Source organism: Lepidochelys olivacea (assembly GCF_965140295.1).
Source record: "Lepidochelys olivacea isolate rLepOli2 genome assembly, chromosome: 21".
Classification (NCBI taxonomy): domain Eukaryota; kingdom Metazoa; phylum Chordata; order Testudines; family Cheloniidae; genus Lepidochelys; species Lepidochelys olivacea.
Genome location: NC_140431.1, coordinates 10454954 through 10475390, shown reverse-complemented (window position 1 = coordinate 10475390; position 20437 = coordinate 10454954). Strand labels below are relative to the sequence as shown.

Sequence of the window (20437 nt, the reverse complement as noted above, 5' to 3'; positions counted from 1 at the left end):
CTTTCCCCTTGCAAACCCCGAGCCTCTGCAGGAGGGTTAGAGCCTCTCACAAGCTTTTCTAGGAAAGCGTGATAACAGGCACATCTGCTTATCATTCTGCCAGCAAGAGAAGGGGAGAGCAAATACGTTAGCCCAGCGCAGTTCTTGGAAGCCGATGCCTTTCAGTTGAATCTGTGCAGGGAGGATGAGACGCACTTTGGAATTACCTGCCGTGGGTTTGCAGTTGCTGCATGTCAGGAGCAGCCTGGTGCCTGGTTTATTGTTGTTTCCTCTTTTGGAGCTCCAGATTCTGGATTTGCTTCCTGCGAAGCTGCTGAAAGACTTGAATGAGGGGCTGCCCATGGCCATCACGCTCTCCCTCTCTGAGGGAGGCAGGCTGGTTTATTCCTCATCTTATGTCGGCGCCCCAGTGGCGCTAAATCCTTCAGGGCAGGGGACAGTTGTTTTGTTTTGTGGTTTGTACAGCACCGAGCACAATGGGGTTCTGCTCCATGCCTGGAAATTCTGGGTGCAAATATGGTATAAATAATAATGGCACTTAGGAGGAAACCCTGTCCTTCAAGCCTGTGCATTTAGTACCATGGGGAAAGACAGAGGCTGGAGCCAAGAAAGCTGGGCTCCGTTCCCAGCTCTGCCACAGACTCCCTGTATGACCTTGGGCAAATCACTTAAAAACCCAGGTGCGCCCCTCTGGTTTCATGAGGGGACTGAGTTCCAGCCAGTCTCTTCTGGGAAGAGTAGAAGAATGGGGAGGGGAGGCTGAGTCCAGTGTCTTGCTCCCTGGGACCGCATAGAAGCCCCTCAGCCAGGGCTCCGTATGTGACTGGTTCCCTGGGTGATGCAGGGAGAGAGCCAGGGGATGAACCTGGCATGGTTCCCTGGCTCACCCCAGGGGTTTCCATGTGGAAATCCAAGCGGGAGTGACTTGGCAGCTGGGGGAGTAAGGCTGGCACGGGGGTTTATTTGGTTTGCTGCCGGTTTGTCTGTTTTTAACTGTGGGATCTCCAAGCTGTGGAGGATTTCAAATAAAATGCAACCCCCTCACCCCCGGCCCCATCTTGGAGCCAGGAGTCCAGGCTGTCACACTGCCCTGCGGCGTGGGACGAGGCCCACACAGGATAGAGCTCATACCTAAGGCCAAGGGTTATGCAGGCACCACTCTCACAGCAATCGAGATTCACACACAGACTACAGCCCCCTAGGCACAACAGGAGGGGAAATTCTGCCCTGCTACCCCCATACAGCCCCACTGAAAGGGACTCTGAGTCAGGACGCCTGGGTCCGCTTCCTGGCTCCACCATAGACATTCTGCAACGAGGGAGGAGCTCTTTGGGCCGCCTTGGCTCATGCAGGATTGCTGTGGGGGAGAGGGCTGCAGAAGGCAAGTGGGGAACCCGAAATCAGTGGCCCGTTCTGAAAGGGTTGGCCTGACCCTCCATGCCTCAGTTTTCCCATCTGTAAAATGGAAGCGATACTGGCCTCCCTGCCAGGGTGTGGGCAAGCCCAGCGTGCTAACGTTTGCTAGCTGCTCAGTGGCCGCATGCCATAGAAATCACCATAAGTAGCCTAGGCAGGTGGGCGTGGCCGAGGGCAGAATTTCTTACGGCGTCCGTTGAACGGAGACAGGTTCTCGTGCTGGGTTCGCTGCATTCTTCCACGGCAGCCATGGGCTTGCTGTAGCAGGGTTGCTGCCTGGCACCTATTCTCTTCGCAGGATGCCAGTGATTCTCCATGAGGCCAGCTCGGTTATTCTTCACCGGCGCTTGTCTGGTCTCCCCAATGCCCACCTATTCCTTTGCAAAGACCCCCCCCCCCCCGCTTTGAAATGCCTGTGTGCTCTTGGGAGGGCTGAGTTCTCTCCGCCTCGCGCTCTCCTTCCTCGTCTTTCCCTCGAAAGCCCCCTGCATGGCTCCTAGCATGGCTGCTGGCTTTCCGAGAACAGGATGCTGAGAGGCTTGTCAGCTCCTGCGGCCCCACCCGCGCCTTTTGCTTTCATAGAATCATAGAATCATAGAATCATAGAATATCAGGGTTGGAAGGGACCCCAGAAGGTCATCTAGTCCAACCCCCTGCTCAAAGCAGGACCAATTCCCAGTTAAATCATCCCAGCCAGGGCTTTGTCAAGCCTGACCTTAAAAACCTCTAAGGAAGGAGATTCTACCACCTCCCTAGGTAACGCATTCCAGTGTTTCACCACCCTCTTAGTGAAAAAGTTTTTCCTAATATCCAATCTAAACCTCCCCCACTGCAACTTGACTAATATCCAATCTAAACCTCCCCCACTGCAACTTGAGCTTTATGGCTCCATTTCTCGTTTGACCCAGTTAGCAGTGCCATCTGGTGCCTCCGCGCCCGCAAAGAGGATTATGCAGCAGCCGGCAGGAGGGATGGGAACTTGTGCAAAGAGGCTCGCCCTCCTCCTCTGGCTAAGCTGAGGTGGGGGTTGGGTGCTGCGGGGAGGATCCAGGCTTGGGCTCCCATGTGAGATGGCGAAGATAATCGGCTGGCACGTTTGTGCATCTCCCCAGTGCAGCACAGAGGGCTACCCAAATTCTGCCAGGCCAGCTGTATAGAAACAACCCGGTGCACTTTCCACCTGGCGTTCATTATCTAAGCTCGACCCCCACCCCGGGAGCTGGGGGAGTATCAGTTCCATTTTGTTTTACAGGGGGAAACTGAGGCATAGAGAGGTTGCAAAAAGAACAGGAGGACTTGTGGCACCTTAGAGACTAACAAATTTATTTGAGCATAAGCTTTCGTGAGCTACAGCATCCGATGAAGTGAGGTGCCACTCTAAGGTGCCACAAGTCCTCCTTTTCTTTTTGCGAATACAGACTAACACGGCTGCTACTCTGAAACCTGTCATAGAGAGGTTGGTTCGTTTTCAATGTCCTGCCCCAGATCACGGAGTGAACCACTGAGCCAGGAAAACAAGCCAGTTCCACTTCCCAGGCCCACTAGATAACAATTCCTCCCTACAGATAGCTTTATTCACTACTTCCGTACAGCCACTCATGTGGAAGGCAGCGGCTGTTTGACAGAGCATAGCAACAGTGCAGAATAGGGCAGAAAATGGAGAATGCCAGTGCCAGTGAAACTGCCAGGGGATTTTAAGAAGGCAGAAGAGATGTACTGTCAGGACGCTTCGGCTCTTGCAAACAGTGCGATTGCATTATGACTGCTCCCAGGAGAGCAGGAGCCTGGGTTTATGTCTCCTTTGAAAGGTGGCACCTGGTAACAGCGCGGCACTCCCTAATGACACACACTGGGACCCCGGAGACGGTCTAGAGCTGCGTGAATCGGGGGGAAATATTCTCTGCTTGTTTCTGTTTGAATGCCAACGCACATTGGCATTTGTCCGCCGTTGTGATTTCTTTTCGTGTCCTTCGGTGCTTAAGCTTTACTCGCATGTGCGCAAGGAGATGACCCGTCTGGACCTGTGTTTAAGGCACTGCAGTCAGGAGACTCTTGATACTGATACTGCCATGGACTTTCTGGGTGACCTTGGGCAAGTCCCTTTATCTCTCTGTGTCTAAAATAGGGGTGATACTTCCTTTCTCCCACCCTTTGCTTTGGGGGCAGAGAGTCTCTCTTAGTATGTGTCTGTAGCACAAGAGGGCCCTGATCTAAGCTCTATGGTGGTAACACACTGAATAAGATGCTCACAAAAGATGGATATAAAACTTGAATATTTGCCAAAGGCGCATTGTAGATTCACTGGTAAAATTTCCCGTTTATGTGGTGTTGGTCAGTTACATAAATCATCCACTCAACGAAGGGAAACAAGGCCCCATGTCATTATGATCACTACCCAATGCAGTGCAAATTATGAATAGCTGCTGCATGGCATTTGTGAGCAATAGGCAGGCCAAGTCTGATTCCCTGAAGAAATTTGCACATCATGGTGGTGAGCTAATGAATTTGAGAATCTCATGGCCAGGGCATTAAGCCAAAGTTTCTGATTAAACGATTCATTGTGAATTATTCGCTGTCAGATACTGATGGGGTGAATTGTGCAACCTATTGAATTGCCAACACCACCTGAGCTTTCCCTGAAGGGCATCTGACTGCAGCTTTGGTCCAGCCTTATGAAATTAAACAAGATTGGAGCCTGCGGTGAAACTAGCTGAGATCTCTCCAGCTAGTCTTGTCCATTTTCCCTTTGGTTCCCTGTGACCCTTTAGGAGCTGGGGGAAGGTTGCAGAGATGTGCGCGTGTGAAGGAAAGCAACAGTTTGCAAGAACCATGCAAACTTGGCAGCTGCTGGTAGAAGCAGCCAGTCTCTGCAACATACCCCGAAGACAGCTGGAGGGAGGGAGTGATGGCTGATGCAGGCTGCCATTTGTGTTGCAGGGTCAGTTTCCAATAATGTTCAGAGCAGCTCAACAGTTCGTCCAGTCTGCTCTCCTGTCTCTAGCAGCAGCATCTCCCAGATATTTCAAAGGAAGGTGGTGGTGGTGGGGAAATAAACACAAGGCACCAGACCAGGGGTCCAATATACTGTATCCCAAAGGGAACCCTGACCCCAGCTGGAGAACAGCTCATGCCTTGAAGCATGAGAATGGAAAGTCTGGTCATCTTCGCTACGGTGCCTGCAGATGCCATCACTATTCTAGTGCTGTTCATTCACGCTAGTGGGAGGTGACTGAAAGGCACTAGCCGATCCGATTGGTAGCAGGGCAAAGGAGAATCAGGCTCCTTCTGCCTTATTTTCTTTGTATTCTCCTAAACCATTTGCTGCCCTCATACCCTGCAGCAATGAGTTTCCCTGGCTAACAATGTGGCATCTGAAATAGCTATATGTAAGCTTGGAAGGATTAGTTTTTATTGATCCATGTTGGTAAAGGCCGACGTCACTGTACACACACAAACTGACGAAACAATATTTCCATCCACCGTAATCACAATGTACAGCGAGGCAAAGTAAGAAAAACGCTGCTTGGGAACTTATTAGGGATTGATTTGAGGATATTCACTTGGTATATGTTGACATGTGCTGTTGATAATTTGTGCTTTAATGGTTATAAAGCTTTAACTTTGACTCGCAATGCCTACTGTCATTAAATACATAATGCCTGGCCCCCCCCCCCCCGAATTTCATGCAACTGTGAACATGTAAATCAATAAGAAAATGCTTAAAAATAAATATCTATTGTATCTGTCGAAATGATAAGAAAATAAAAATAAAATTCTTCCAAGCCTAGGTATATGTTCCTCTTAGAATAGTTTCCTAGCTGTTGCTGTTTACATGTATAAAGATAATTCTCTTTTTACTCTTGAACCCTCCTTCTCCATAACAGAGTGTCAGCATTTTCCACTTCCCCATCTTAAGTTTGACACTGAATTTGGTCCATGCATGCACTGAAATTCAGTTATTGTCCCATCCACACAGTGCTTTAGGCACATCAGGTCTGACAAAGCATGGGATTAATCTGTGGAGCTCCATGGGAGTGGATTTACGCCAGCTGACGGTCTGGCCTGGCGAATGAGAGAGGATCAAAAGAGCTCAGAACAGAGACCCCTGCTGGTCTGGACGGTTTTAAGCCACGGGGTGCATAGGCTGTGGAGCATGCAGACTTTTCAAGGAGCCTGAGCCTCAGGTTGAATTCCCCATAGGTTGCACGCAGCCCTGTGTGGATGTCTGAGCTCATAAGCCATGTCCGTGTGCCTGTGGTGGGTGCATGCTCCTCCTTTTGAATCTGCTTGAGAAGACACATGGCATTTCCATTCAGACCTGTTAGCGCTGTGTTTGCCTTCTTGACATGCATGTTAAGGTCAGAATAACCAACTGACACGGTCCTGTCTACACTGTAATCTCTGTCTAGAATCTATAACACAGTAGTCCTCCCACATGGATAAACTCAGTTTGCTCTGCAGAGTAGATAGGACCGAGACAGACTCTCAAACCATGCCACCACCTTGGACACCCCAAAGCGAGGGAGGTATCATCCCCATTTAACACATAGGGAAACTGAGGCACAGCGGTGAATTGTCACACAGGCAGTCACTGGCAGAGCTGGGGAGGTGGAACCCAGGTGCCCTGACTTTAACCCGCTTCTCCTGTGCATTAACCTTGAGACTATGCTTTCTCCCATTCCACAGTTGCTCTTCATGTCCTGCCTACGCTTGCCAGAGCTATTGCCTTGACTACAGATTCCCTGAGGCTGGCTCTTTGCCTCGTGAACACGTTGGTTTTGAAGCATCTGGCCAGGAGCCAATCAGCGCTATGTGAAGAGTGGAGACATCTCCCAGTGGGATAAGGCCGATAACATAATGGGGACATCGGAGGATCTGCCCTCTCCTTGGCATGCAGATCTCTCAGGCGCACAGGGACAGGGAATGTCCAGGGAACATCAGACTGGCATGTCCTGGGATTCCAACCGGAAAGACTTGGCAAGCCCAGGCGTAGCGTAATGCGGTGTCTGCCAGAGGCAGGTGGCCTCCTCCCCACTGCCGTGGACTCTTCGAATGCTGCTTTAATCAAGGAGAGAATTCCCTCTCCCAAGGAAACTGCAACCCAGCCTGGTCTGAAAGGCAGGGCCAGAATTCCAATTAGTGGGGAATCCAAAGAGAAGAGTCACAACATGGTGGCCGGGGAGGAGGGAGTTTCAAGTGAGGTCCCTACATCCCTATTGAGGCATCCAAATAAGTGGCCTGATTTCCAGAGATGACCAACACCCCACAACTCAGTGGCAGTCATGGGGCTCTGTGGGTGCTTAGTCCCTCTGGAAATCAGGTCTCTTATTTATGTGCTGAGATAAGGATATAGGTGAATAATTTTAAGCACCCAAGTTTGAAGACTTCAGCCACCGTCTTTGATTCAACTCAGCCGTTCCTTGATTGCTAGTACAAGAAAGACACCCCTGTGGCTTTGCTGTCATGAGCTCTGTACTAGCCTGATTTGCAAAGGGGTGTAGAGCCCTCTACCTGCATTAACTTCAGTGAGAGTTATGGGCACTCAGCTTCTTGAAAAATGAGCCCCAAATTGGCCTTTGACACCTCTGCCCCCAAGCTCTCAGGAGGAGGGGACAGCAGACTTAGCTCTGGGCCATTGAAAGCTCCTGGATCTGTGCTGTAAGCATCTCCCATGTTACAGGATCTGGTGATGACACGATAGTCACCTGATGTAGTTAAAGCAGGGTATAGAAGGGACTGAACAAGGTGTTAACAGGGTCCACAATTTAGGGACCGTGGATGCTGCAAGGCCAAACCATGTGTTAATTGGGCTGGACACAACTGTGTTGCAGCTGGATCTGAGGATGCAGTACTAGTTTCTGTAGTGAGGAGGCTTAGAGATGGGCACAGAGCACTGAGGTGATATGTGCTATGGGGCTTGGAGGTATGATATGGAACCTCATGGACTATTGGGCCGTCTGTGGCACTGGGCCTTGGAGACCATTTGTTAGGACACAGGATGGGGCCTCAGAGCCGGCTGGGGGTCCCCTACTGCCCTATGGCCTTTGCCAGTTGGCTGAGGATGGGGTGGAAGACCTGCAGTTGAGGGACATTTAAAGCTTCTCCATTATGTCTGCCCTGAAGTCTTTGTTGGATTCTACCCATCCTTCCCACAAATAGGAAAGTCCAGCTCCTCCCAGGAGATCCCTGGTTTTCTCCTCCTCGTGGCCATGGAGGTATGTCAGATAGCTCACCACGCGATAGCTGGAAGGCATCTCCCCTCATCCCTCCCATGGAGCAGTCTCAGGATGCTGACCCGAGCTGGGTGGCAGTGGGGCGCCACTGGGCCCGCAGCAGCGTCTGAGCCGAAGCAAGGGTGCGGCAGCAAGACCCATCGACGTCAGTGCCGGTGCCTACGGCCCGCCCGTGGCCCTGGGACGGCTACCACGGCCCCGTGGCGCTGAGTTCATCCGGAGGTGGGAGGGACCTTAGGCCCGGGCGAGGCGGCAGCAGCCCCGGCGAAAGGAGGGACCCTGCCCCAGAGAAGCCTGCAGGGCACAGTGCCCCGAACGGCTCCCTCGCTGCTGCCAGGGCCCTGGGCTGACAGTGCCTGGTCCCCTGCTGTAGCCGCGTGCTGCCCCTTCTCCCCACCGCCAGACCCCCCCTCCCCCGGCTGGTGTGAACCTGACAGCCCCCCCAACCTGACAGCACCTCCCCGGGGGGGGCTGCCCCACTGCACCCCCTTCCCAGCCCGCCCAGGGCTACTGGGGCAACAGCTCCTCCCGGGCCTTCTTCCCTCCTTCTCCTCCTCCTCCTCCTCCTCCTCCCTGCCCCTGGTCGCCCCCCCTCGCCGGCCGGCTCACCCTGGCCGCGGAGGCGAGCAGCTGCTGCCCCCTGCCGCCTCCCCGCTGCACCAGCAGCCGCCCCCGCCCGGCCCCGGCCGAGGCCCCGCCCCGCCGCGGCCGGCTGTCAGTCATGCGCCTCCGGGCCCTTCCGGATGGGTGGGGCGAGGAGCGGGTGCGCGGGGCCGGGCGGCAGGTAAGGGGCTGGCGCTGGCGCTGCCCGGAGCTCGTGGCATGCAAAGGTGGGGGCTGGAGGGTGGCAGCAAAGGGAGAGGGGGCGGGGGGGGACGCAGCAGGGCAAAGGGAGGGTCTGGGGGTGGCAGCGAAGGGAGAGGGGGCAGGGCGGCGGGGGGGGACGCAGCAGGGCAAAGGGGAGCTGGGGGGTGGCAGCAAAGGGAGAGGGGGTGGGGTAAAGGGGAGCTGGGGGGTGGCAGCAAAGGGAGAGGGGGTAGGGTGGGGCGCAGTGGGGTAAAGGGGGGCTGAGGGGGGCAGCAAAAGGAGAGGGGGCAGGGCGGGGGGACGTAGCAGGGCAAAGGGAGGGTCTGGGGGTGGTAGTAAAGGGAGTGGGGACAGGGTGGGGGGATTCAGCAGGGCAAAGGGAGGGTCTGGGGGTGGTAGTAAAGGGAGAGGGGGCGGGGGGATTCAGCAGGGCAAAGGGAGGGTCTGGGGGTGGCAGCGAAGGGAATGGGAGCAGCGCCGGGGGGGACGCAGCAGGGCAAAGGGGAGCTGGGGGGGTACCAGCAAAGGGAGAGGGGGCAGGGCAGGGGGGACACAGCAGGGCAAAGGGAGGGTCTGGGGGTGGCAGCAAAGGGAGAGGGGGCAGGGGGGACACAGCAAGGCAAAGGGAGGGTCTGGGGGTGGCAGCAAAGGGAGAGGGCGTGGGGTTAAGGGGGGCTGGGGGGGCAGCAAAGGGAGAGGGGGCAAGGGGTGGGGTGTAGTGGGATAAAAATGAAGTGGAAGCTGGCAGGAGTGATACTGGAAAGCGAAGGGTGGCCAGACTAGGGGAAGGCAGAAGTCTCTTTGGGGCCTGCAGCGGGACTGCAGGGGGGGGTGGGTTAGGGGAAAGCGTAGCAAGCAAAGCACAGCACGCTGCAGGGATCGTCCACTAGCCCACAGAGTTTTCTGGTAGGGCTCGAGTTTGAGCCTGTGCTTTTTCTTCCTCTGGACCCAGCTGTGGCTTCGCAAAGCCTCCCTGAGCGGGTGATGAACGCAGCTCGGGAGTGACACCTTGCCAGCAGCAGCCATTGCACACACTGCCCAAGCGCTGTGGAGTTTTTGGTGGTGAGCAGGGCATGCGCTAACAACGGGGGACCTGGGAGGGGGTGCTATGTGTAAGGGGATGGAGAACACTGCAGGTAAAGGGGGACACTGCCACCAGGTTAAAAACAATAAAGCCCCCTAGCTCAGTACCAATAACCCTATAGATAACTAAGTTCTAAACATCTATTCATTTCTCAATATGCATGCAGTCCCTGATCCTGCAATGGACTCCATCGCAGCAGATCCCTGCTATAGGGGGTCAAAAGGCCGATACCTGTTTCAGGATTTTAGAGCCTTATTCATTGCATTTCTTTTTTGCTTGGGCAATGCAGGCTGACTCCTATGAGTCTCGTGCGTACATAAGATAGATGTTACAATTCTATTTTTTTTTCTGTATTGCCTTTGAGTACAAGAAGACTCCAGACCCATCTGCTACGGTGTCCGTTCCAGATGGGCTTTAAGGGCGAGTCTGAGTGCTGTCTTTTGTGCAGACTTTACATTCGTTCTTTCTTTGTTGGGCTTTTCCCCCCCAAATCTGAAATAAGCCTTCAAGGTTTGTAAGTCATCTGTGCTCTGTCTGGGGGATACAGCACCACAGAAATGTAGGGATGGAAAGGACCTCAAGAGGCCACCTGTTCCATCCCCCCCCCCCACGCTGGGGCAGGGGTAAGTAAATCATGGATACTAGGATTAATGATACCATGGCCTAGTACTGTGGGGTTTGGGCTGCTGGTGGAGAATGTTTGCATCCAAGCATGACAATATTTCTTAGGACCATTCTGCCTTCTTTCCCCCAAACCTGGCTCTCGACTGGCTGCCAGCATTCCTTCAAAGGAGGAGAGACCAGATCGTGGATTTGGAAGCTCTTTGGGGTACAGACTTTTTTTGTTTTGTTTTTTGTATAACACCTAACATAATGGGCTCATGGGCCATCATGAGGTGCGACGGTAATACAAACAATAAACAATGGTGGGGCCTGGGATGAGTCCTGCACAGGACTCTGTCAAGCTGCTCCCTGTGGCTCTTTGGGTAATTCCCTGTCATAGATAAAGGCCCATTGTGCTCTTCTGAGATGCATCTTCATGGCTGTTTGGTGCGTAAGGGCTTCCAGAGTGTCTCCTGACTCCAGAATGCTCGGGGGTCTGCTCCCAAGCCAAGGTCTGGCCTTTGCTGTCGATTTCAATGTGTGTCTTTATCCATCTCAAGAGAGTTTTTGTCTGTGCTGCGTATTGCAAACTCGTGCTCTGAGATACTTGTCCACGGCAGAGATTCTTTCATGGATTAAGCTGCTGGGGGAGGTCTTTGCACCGGCATCACGGAGGAGAGATTTGAGACAGAGTTGAGCTGTTTTTCCCCCTCCTCCCCGCCTGCAAATGGCGCATTGTTAATTATTATTTGTATTACCGCTGCACCCAGGGCTCATTGTGCTAGGGGCTGTGAGCTGTCTCTGAAGCGATGTCCTCATCTGGGTGTTTCTGTGGGGAGCAGTGATGCTGTGAAGATGTGTTGGCATTTCCTTGAGCCTAGTGCTGTTATTGGTGTCAGGCTAATGCCTAGTGTTCCAGCTGAGATCAGGGCCCTGGTGTGCTAGGAGCTGTATGTGCATGAAGTGAGGAATGGTGCTTACGATCGAAATAGGTGAGACAGACAAAGGGGAGGTGAAACAAAGCATTAACATCCCCGTCTTATAGGTGGGGAACTGAGGCACAAAGAGGGCGACTTGCCCAAGGTCATACAGGAATCAGTGGCATAACAGGGAACTGAACCCAGGTCCCAAAGGCCAGTGCCTAAACCACAGGCCCGTCCCCTCTCTCTAGTAGATGCAGCGGCACGACAGGGTGGTGGCGAGGGGTGTGGGCTTCAATCCCTGCCCAGGTTGCAGGCTGATATTACCTAGCACTGCGGAGGGCTGTTTCCTTCTCTGGCACCTTTCCTCTCAGTGCCTCATAAACGTTACCAAGGGTGAAGGGAGGCGTATCATCCCCGTTTTAACTGATGGGGAAACTGAGAGAGGTGACTGGCCCACATTTGCACCGGGGCCGACTCTGTCTTGGGCAAATCACTTCCCCCTATTTTTTGCCTCCGTTTTTCCCCATCTGTCAAAATGGGGGTGGAGTTACTGATGCAGAGGGCTTGGGGCTCTGTGGCTGGGCCATGTTCTCTGAGCACATTGAAGCATTGGAAAGCAGATGCTCAGCGAGTGCAGGCTTGTTTTTAAATGTGCCGTTTCCCTATGCAGCATGGGTAGCTTTTTAAAGTATCCCTTTCCTGAGTGCATTACTCATGCTCATAGGTTTAAACACTAAGGATCCGATCCCTTACCTGCTACTCCTTCCCTTGACCCTAATGGGCATTGGGTGGGGTCTGAAGCAACCCGCTAGGCTACATGCCAAAGGCTTGAATATGTTTCCTCTGTGGGAATCAGCCGTCATGGTCAGTCTGTGACTAACTCATGACTCGTGTTATACGCCATGGTACCAATTTGGCAGCTTCACATCCTCCACCCTTCCCTCCCCCCGGCTGGAATTTGGCAGCTGAATGGGAGAAACTGATTTGCATCTTAAATCTACCCTCTTGTTTTGATTGTTTGTTTATGGCCGAGAGGGTCAGCCAAGAGGTTGTCTTCCCGATGAAGATCGGAGCCACCCCTCTGTCTCCTCTCGAGCAGCTGCATCTGATGCAATGAGTAACACGACCACTCCCACCTCCGCCGGGACCTCCAGCGACTCCTTGGTAGGGTATGTCCTGGTGCCCTTCTTCCTCATCACCCTCGTGGGCATCGTTGTGGTGGTGGTAAGAAACTTGTTTTTGTTTGGAAGAGTTTAGCCTGCCCCCATGGTGTATAGATGCGATCCTCTAGGTCGCTGGTTCAGATCCACGTCATTGACCAAAAGTTGTAACCGCCTTGGTGGCTGCTGGTCCCAGTGTGGATCATGCTACAGAAACGATCCCCTCTCATTGGGAGCTCCGGCAGAGACCAAGGGCTGAATGGGCCCCATAGAGACCACACTCCCCTCTTGCCCCTAGATGTGTTCTCTCCAGGTTGGGGCTGACCTATGCTGGTGTGTGATGAGCTTGAGTTGCTGCTGCCTGGGCCATCCCTGCTCTGTGGCTAGAGGATGTCAGTCCACCTGAGGGGTGGCTGTGTGAGGCCTTTCCCCAGCACTGACATCCCCAAAGAGTTGGGGAGTGTGAGATCCGGGAGGGCGTGGTTCCCTGCTGGCCTGGCAGAATCTGCCCTGTTGGTACAGTGCCTGGTGGCTTCTTGTCTCTGATCTTTGGCTGATTGCTGGGAGGGCACTGGGCATTTAAATGCAGACATGGAAGTGCCTCGACTCTCTTTCTCAGTCGCTAGTGGCCTCCCCAAACACCTGACTACATCTTAGCTCCTTAGAGCTGGGCTGGCCCAGGCAGCTTGCTCAGTTGAAGAGCTCAAATCTAAAACCAAAACCCGAGAGATCCTCCTGCCCCAAACAGTTTTGTTCGAATCGAGGAGGGGAGACCTGGGGTGGGGTTGCATGTGAAGGGAGGATTCATTGTAAGTGGGCAATGATGGGCCAAAGACCATCCCCGGGGTGGTGTCTTGTAGACTATAAGTAGGGTGAGGGGATTGGAGGGCTTTTTTAAATTTTTTTTTTAAAGGAAGTGTGTTCTAGCTTGACCACAAGGCATGGACTCAATGCAGGAATCATTGGGTGAGGTTCTCTGGCCTGGCCTGTGCAGGAGGTCAGAGCAGAAGGTTCTAATGGTCCTTCCTGGCCTATGGTAATGGGGTACAGAGCCTTTCGCCTCTGCCAGCGGGATGGGTACTGCTTGCAGGCCACCCAGCAGCTGTCTGTGAAATGGGCGGATTTATCTGCTTCCTGCTGAACATGTGTCCGGATCACAAATCAGATGCCAATGCTGGCAGCTTGCTAGCAGTGGAATGGACTAGAGAGACCGAGCTTCTTTGGAACCGGCTCTTCTCAAGTGGCCAACTCCTCGCTAACACCTACCGCCAGCGTCTCCAAAGAGCTCAGCCGCCAGTGTGCGGAGCTGTCCTGAAAATCCGGCTTCAGGTGCCTGGAGACCTCCAGCTAGAGGTTGTGGCCCGCTGACAGGGGGTGATATGGGAGAAAGATAGTGCTGCCACCTTCCGAATGGAGGTCTCTAGGGCTGGCCAGTCCCTTTCATTAGGGCCAAACTCACCTTAAATGTGATAACGCCAACCGATGGGCTGTGTTCCTGTTCACTACATGCTTTTTTCCCCCCCACTGCAGATGATGTACATTCAGAAGAAGAGGAGGTAAGTGGCTAAGTCTGGGGGCTGCTGGTGTGTTAGGAGGGGACGTCTGGGTTTGCTTTGGCTGGAGAAGAGTGGTGGTCATATGGCATCTGCAGCATTGGCCTAGCTGGAGATAGTAGAGTATATCCAGACTCACTCGGGGGGAGCATTTGTGTGTCTGGGAGAGAACTCAATGGCTGTAGTCACTTGGTCCCTTTAGATTTAGGGTCTCCCCCCTAGATCAGGAATGGTGCTAAGGGAAGGGAGGGTGTGCAGTGAGAATTAACGTCTGTCCCCATGGTCTGTCCATGTCCGCCTTCTGTGGCAATGAGTATCTTCCACCTGACTTGGATACTTGGCTCTGTGACACCACATCCTTTGTGTGCGGCTGTGACCTGTGGTGGCAATAGCTGTGGGCTCAAACGCTGCAGTCCTTGCACGGGCCAAACTCCCATTGACTTCAGCGTGCTTGGTCCCAGCGTGCTAGGCGCTCCGCTGCCCCGAGGAGCTTAGACCCGAGTGTAAGAGGCGACAGCAGGTGGATTGAACAAAGAGATGGGGGAGGAGCGTGAGGTAACAGCAAGCTGGTAGTTTTGAATGAGGAACGAGTGCTGGCTTTGGCCCATGGGCTCTAGACCTGGGGTGAGATTTTCAAAGCCGTTTAAACATTTAAATTAAGGCAAGGAAGGTGTCTACATCCCCTAGGCGGCTCTGGAAATCTTAGCCCCCATGACTGTCCCGCCTCCTCCGCTGGCCGTGTGACCCTATTGTCAGCGTCAGTCTTTGGTCCATGGCGGGGCTGCGGGTTCCCAGAGCAGCCTCGCAGTCCCCTGTCTCTGCCTGCGTCAGGTTTGACAGGTTACGTCATCACCTGTTACCGATGTACAGCTACGACCCCGCGGAGGACCTGCACGAGGCTGAACAGGAGCTGCTGGGGGATCCAGACGACACCAAGGTGAGCTTCTCGGGTCCAGAGCCCACGTGTGAGGGCGGCTATGGATGGGTGGCATGAGCGGGCATGATGCCACTTGGAGCCAGGTGTCGGTCACGTTTGCTTTTGGGGTAACGTGCTTGTGAGTCAGGAGGATTGCCGGAGAGGAACATAGGGAGTCACTTTGGCAGGAGCAGCCTGGATGCTCGGTAATGTTCCTCATCCTATCTCACCTGCTGTAGATCTGTCCAGGAAAGCACTGTGCATTCAGCCGTCTTGTACAAGAGACATGGGGGATGGGGTCTGAGCACAGGACCAGGATCAGTGCTTGAGTGACTAGTTAAGCGGGCCAGTAACAACTTTTCGGTGCCACTGTTGGCCTGTAAACACAGGGTGACTCAAGCTTCTGTGTAGTCTCCCAGTGAGCTTGCTCCTGGTGGTTAAGTCCTAAGGGCTGTTGTAAAATGCGAAGTTGAAAAGGTTCACTGTCAACTTGGCAAACCACATTTTTGGTCTGGAAATTTGTATCTAGTATTGTTAATGGTCACAGCGGAGATCACTATCACCAGAGTGTTAGCAGAAAAGTTGGGGGTTGTGGTCGAGAATCAGCTTGACAGGAGCTCCCGGTGTGACACTGTGGCCAAAAGGGTTCGTACGTCTTGGGATGCAGAAACGGGGATTTTGAGTAGGAGCAGAGAGCTTGTTTTACCTCTGCATTTGGCACTGGTGTGACTGCTGCTGGACTCCTGTGTCCAGCTCCAGTGCCCACAATTCAAGAAGGATGTTGATAAATTGGAGAGGCTTCAGATAGGAGCCATGAGAATGATCAATGGATCAGAAAACCTGCCTTATAGTCATAGATAGACTGAGCTTCTTGAGTCTATTTAGCTTAACAAAGAGAAGGTCAAGGAATGTCTGACTTGATCACAGTCTATAAGTGTCTACAGGAGGAACAAATATTTAACAATGAGCTCTTCACTCTAGCAGATAAAGGTTTAACATGATCCAAGGGCTGGAAATTGAAGCTAGACAAATTCAGACTGGAAATAAGGTGTTAAATTTTAACAGTGAGAGTAATTAACCATTGGAACAATTTCCCAAGGGTCGTGGGGGATTCTCCAGCACTGATCATTTTTCAAAGAAGACAGAATGTTTTCCTACAAGATCTGCTTTAGGAATTATTCTGGGGAAGTTCTCTGGCCTGTGTTACACAGGAGGTGATAATCACAACGGCCTCTCTTTGCATTGGAACCTATGAATATGTGAAATGAATCGTCCTTTCTCTGGCAGCTCTTTCTGTGTAGTCAGTTCAAAGGATTTCCTCGGTATTGTCAGGACCCAACCTTGCAAACATTTTACCATGTAACTCATTGGGTCTATTCCCGGGTATAAAGTTACCTTTGTGTTTGCAGCATTGGTATTTCCTCTGCTGAAAAGAGCCCTAAACTCTAACAAGAGAGCAGAAAAACCTTGTCATTTGGTTTTCAAAGGATTTTAACAAGATATTCTTTTTAAAGGGGCTCTGTCAGAAACAGGATTTTTTTTGCACTTGGTCCATTTAAAAAAGAGAAATTCACATTGATTATGTTCCTTTAAATATCACTGCTGTTACTCAACAGGAGCCATTGAATAGAAATGGAGGTATATTTTTAAAAATCTGGCTTCAGAAAAAAATATGAGGAAATACCCACTTGCCTCTCAAAAATGTGGTTTTGAAAACTCCTTCATCTGCTGTAACTAGAGCTTTGAACCATAATACTTCATAATACTGTGTGCAGTTCTGGTCTCCCATGTTTAAGAAGGATGAATTCAAACTGGAACAGGCACAGAGAAGGGCTACTAGGATGATCTGAGGAATGGAAAACCTGTCTTATGAAAGGAGACTTGAAGAGCTTGGCTTGTTTAGCCTAACCAAAAGAAGGTTGAGGGGAGATATGATTGCTCTCTGTAAATATATCTGAGGGATAAATACCGGAGAGGGAGAGGAATTATTTAAGCTCCGTACCAATGTGGACACAAGAACAAAGGGATATAAACTGGCCACCGGGAAGCTGAGACTTGAAATTAGACGAAGGTTTCTAACCATCAGAGGAGTGAAGTTTTGGAATAGCCTTCCAAGGGAAGCAGTGGGGGCAAAAGACCTATCTGGCTTTAAGATTAAACTCGATAAGTTTATGGAGGAGATGGTATGATGGGATGACATGATTTTGGCAACTAATTGATCTTTAAATATTCATGGTAAATAGGGCCAATGGCCAATGGGATGTTAGATGGGGTGGAATCTGAGTTACTACAGAGAATTCTTTCCTGGATATCTGGCTGGTGAATCTTGCCCCTATGCTCAGGGTTCAGCTGATTGCCATATTTGGGGTCGGGAAGGAATTTTCCTCCAGATTGGAAGAGGCCTGGAGGTTTTTCACCTTCCTCTGTAGCATGGGGCACGGGTCACTTGCTGGAGGATTCTCTGCTCCTTGAAGTCTTTAAACCATGATTTGAGGACTTCAATAGCTCAGACATAGGTGAGATGTTTATCGCAGGAGAGGGTGAGTGAGATTCTGTGGCCTGTATTGTGCAGGAGGTCAGACTAGATGATCATAATGGTCCCTTCTTACCTTAATATCTATGAATCTATGAATTACCAGGATCAGTAAAAATCTGTACAAGATTTCCCCCTTTCTCAGATTGATCAGTCTGTCCTTTAAAATATGCCTGTAGTGACAGTGACCCCTGGGTGAAAGGAGGCTGCACAGTTGAGGGAATAAGTCATTGAATTGTGGGTCAGGAAAGCTGAGTTCTGTTCTCAGCTCTGTAATTGACCTGGCCGAGTGTCCTTCGCTTCTCTCTGACTGTTTCCCGATCTGTGAAATGGGGATAATATCAGGCTTTGTAATGTGCTTTGAGATCTATGGTTTAAAAGCCCTATATAAGAATTAAGCATTTAGTAGTAGTATTTTATTTATTTTATTATGCACTTGAAATATGTAGAACATTCTGAATCTATAACTATTTAATGTAAAGCTCTCCAGAATAAAGTGGGCATAAACTGTTAATCACATCTTAAAATAAATGAATTAATAATACTGTAGATTACTAAAACTGTACAAAAGTCCAGATCTGACTTTCCACCATTTCTACTGCTTTGCATTTCATTCCACTTGGATGATGAAAACAGGTCAGTTTCCCATTGTAGTTCTCACGTGCTAGCCCAAGGCTGCAGTGTTTGGGTTGCAAATACAGCAGGGGAATTTTTAACTTAATTATATTGAATTTAAAAAACAACAACCGGCTTTCACAAAACCTAAATGTGGGGCCTCAAGCTCTAATTTAAAGGGTATAATGGACGGGGAGTTGAGAAGAGGCCAGGCGCTAGAGATAAACAACATCGGCCGTGTGGAAATTAGGTCAGTGATTCAGGCTGAGTGTGGCGTGGCTGATTACTGGGGACGTGTTAGCGCTGAAATGATCACCAACAAAGCTGCATGATCTTGTTCAGGCCAGCTGTCCTAGGCATGAGCGTAATGCACTAGATCAAAACTAGAGGAAATTTAGATCAAAAGGGTTCAATCCTTGCCTGTTTCTACTAGGCCTTCTTAGTAAGGCCAGGTCTATACTAAAACATTGTCAAGCCAGCTATGTTGCTAAGGGGTGTGACAAATCCATGCGCTGGGTGATGTGCTTAAGCCGATCTATCTCCCGGTGTATGCAGCACTAGGTTGACGGAAGAATTCTACACTGGGGTTTAGGTCGCCTTACTATGCTCACACTTCTGAGTAATGTATCTAGATTGACCTAACTTCATAATGTAAACCAGCCCATAGCACCTTTCTGAGCTAGACTGCTGATTCAAATCCTGCCTGGATCAGCAGCAAGCTGTGCATTTACTCTCTGGTGGCACTACGGTGCCCCCTGGTGAAATGAAGTGGTTTAGACTCAGTTCCGTTCCAAGCGGGCTAGTGTACACGCTACACAAACTTGTGGTGCTAATTTGGGGCCCCTTTTGCAAGCAGACTCAGCAGAGGCCATGATTTGACTGGCTCAGAGACTGACTCCTTTGGCCAGGGGAAGGTGCTGGGGACATTTTTCCTGCGCTTGCCCATGTTCTGCCTGTTTGGTGCACAAACCGAAGGCTTGGGTCTGCAGGATTGTGTAGGTTTTACAGGGTGGTGAAAACTCATTTATGAAAATAACTGGTTTGGACAGGCACTGTGGCTGTGATACTGGGCTTCAATTGAACTTTAAGGCATGTTTCATGAGAGAAACTGACCACTCCAGCTGATCTGGCTTCTCCAGCATCTCAAGAGCTGCCTCTTATTACATGCACTTGAGGAATGCTGTTTGCTGCTATGTCCTAGGCAGACAGCACCCAGAGTTTCTCCTCCTCCTGGAGACTGATGCATGGGATTTCCAGGTCATGACACATGTAGGAGGGGGGAAAGGAAAACCAGCCCCTCATGATACAGACTGTGTTTGTTTGTTTTCACCGCCTCAGTGGACCCTGGGAATTCCCGAGTTCTAATCCCGACGCCTTTCCCACCTCTGGCAAATCGCTTAATCTCTGTGCCTTGGTTTCCTTATCTGACCGAGAGGTTAACCCTGACCTTGCTTTTGTGCCCATGAAGGGGGGAATGCCTGACACTTGGAAGGCAAATAAGCATGTATTGTTTGTTGCAGGTGATGCGAGGCTGGGGTGGATACCAGCCCCATCGGACTTCGCTCATGGACATGAAAGCGTAACGCAGCTCGGAGAGGCGATGTACTAACCACCTCCACCCCTCTCCCTTGTCGTCAATTTCTGTGCTAACGTCAAGTCCTCCCACATGGAGTTAATTGTTAAAGCTCCATCCTCCATTTCGCTCTACTTCCACTCGCCTCTCCCCGTTCTGGGGCAGGTGGGTGTAGGCCCTGCCGGCTTTAGCTTCCGAGCGCTGTCAGACCGTGCTGCAGCTGCCCCTGAGCGTGCCTGCCGGCGAAGCACTGAAGACATGAGCTGAATCTTGGGTTTGCACGTTTTGACCAGGAGCGGCTCTTTCCCCCTCTTGGCTGTGGATATAAAACCCTCTGAGCCTTTTCGCGTGGGCCCAGAAGAGAGGCTGTCGATCCTGAGAGTGTGTTGATGAAACTCCGTTGCTGGGTGGCTCAAAGACTCAACCCCAATAAACCCAGTTTATCGCAGCCTCCCCTTCAGTATAAGCCACTTAAAACCAACGCAGCTCTGGTATTGCAGATGCATCTGCTGACTGCACAGAGAACAAACCTCCTGCCATGCTGCCTATCTATTTATGCACGTGCTGGGCGTGTTACTTTGCGTGGGGGCAGTCCCATGCACAAATCTGATTGATTGTATCTCTTGCGCTCTCTGTATGGAGACTGTTGTTGAACTGTGCAGCTGGGGATCTTAATACCTAGTTTAATGGAGCCTTTGCTGTGATCTTGAAATAGCTGACAGCGAGCATTTGAAGCAGTCCTTTGATTCCAGTCACCCCAGGGCAGGGATGGGTCCAGTTTGCTTATGCAGTAAAAACAGGGTGCATTTAGTAGAGCAAAAATGTCTGTCTCTGCATTCAGCCAAGAGGCCTTATGTATTTGCCAAGGAGGAGAAGTCTTCCTGGCACAAAAGCTACTGGATAGTAAAACAACCGAACTCTGTAATAGTTCAGCAAGGTGGATCTTTCTATGTGGGTGATTTTTGTATTCAATAGTAGCTCATCTCTATATTTTGTAAATAAAAAGGCACCGTGAACATGA

General features: G+C 51.3%; 1 protein-coding gene across 4 annotated transcripts; it reads left to right on the top strand.

Moving 5' to 3' along the window:
• The first annotated feature begins 8342 nt into the window (after positions 1–8342).
• SMIM29 (small integral membrane protein 29) lies at positions 8343–20437 on the top strand. Of its 4 annotated transcripts, none has more exons than XM_084610954.1 (7): positions 8343–8433; positions 9409–9518; positions 10319–10369; positions 12102–12290; positions 13757–13782; positions 14611–14716; positions 19364–20437. In XM_084610954.1, the coding sequence occupies exons 4-7, from the start codon at positions 12180–12182 to the stop codon at positions 19424–19426; spliced, it is 306 nt and encodes a 101-aa protein (XP_084467080.1). In that variant the 5' UTR covers positions 8343–8433; positions 9409–9518; positions 10319–10369; positions 12102–12179; the 3' UTR covers positions 19427–20437. The 4 variants fall into 4 exon arrangements, with proteins under 4 accessions (XP_084467080.1, XP_084467082.1, XP_084467081.1 ...); XM_084610956.1 differs by having other exon boundaries at positions 10270–10369; XM_084610955.1 differs by lacking the exon at positions 8343–8433 and adding an exon at positions 8434–8479.

Bases quoted from the DNA above. Each gene is read 5' to 3' on its own strand.
- SMIM29 (XM_084610954.1), top strand. From the start codon at position 12,180: ATGAGTAACACGACCACTCCCACCTCCGCCGGGACCTCCAGCGACTCC. The intron at 13,783-14,610 runs GTAAGTGGCTAA...TGCCTGCGTCAG, and splicing joins TACATTCAGAAGAAGAGGAG to GTTTGACAGGTTACGTCATC. The intron at 14,717-19,363 runs GTGAGCTTCTCG...TGTTTGTTGCAG, and splicing joins GGGATCCAGACGACACCAAG to GTGATGCGAGGCTGGGGTGG.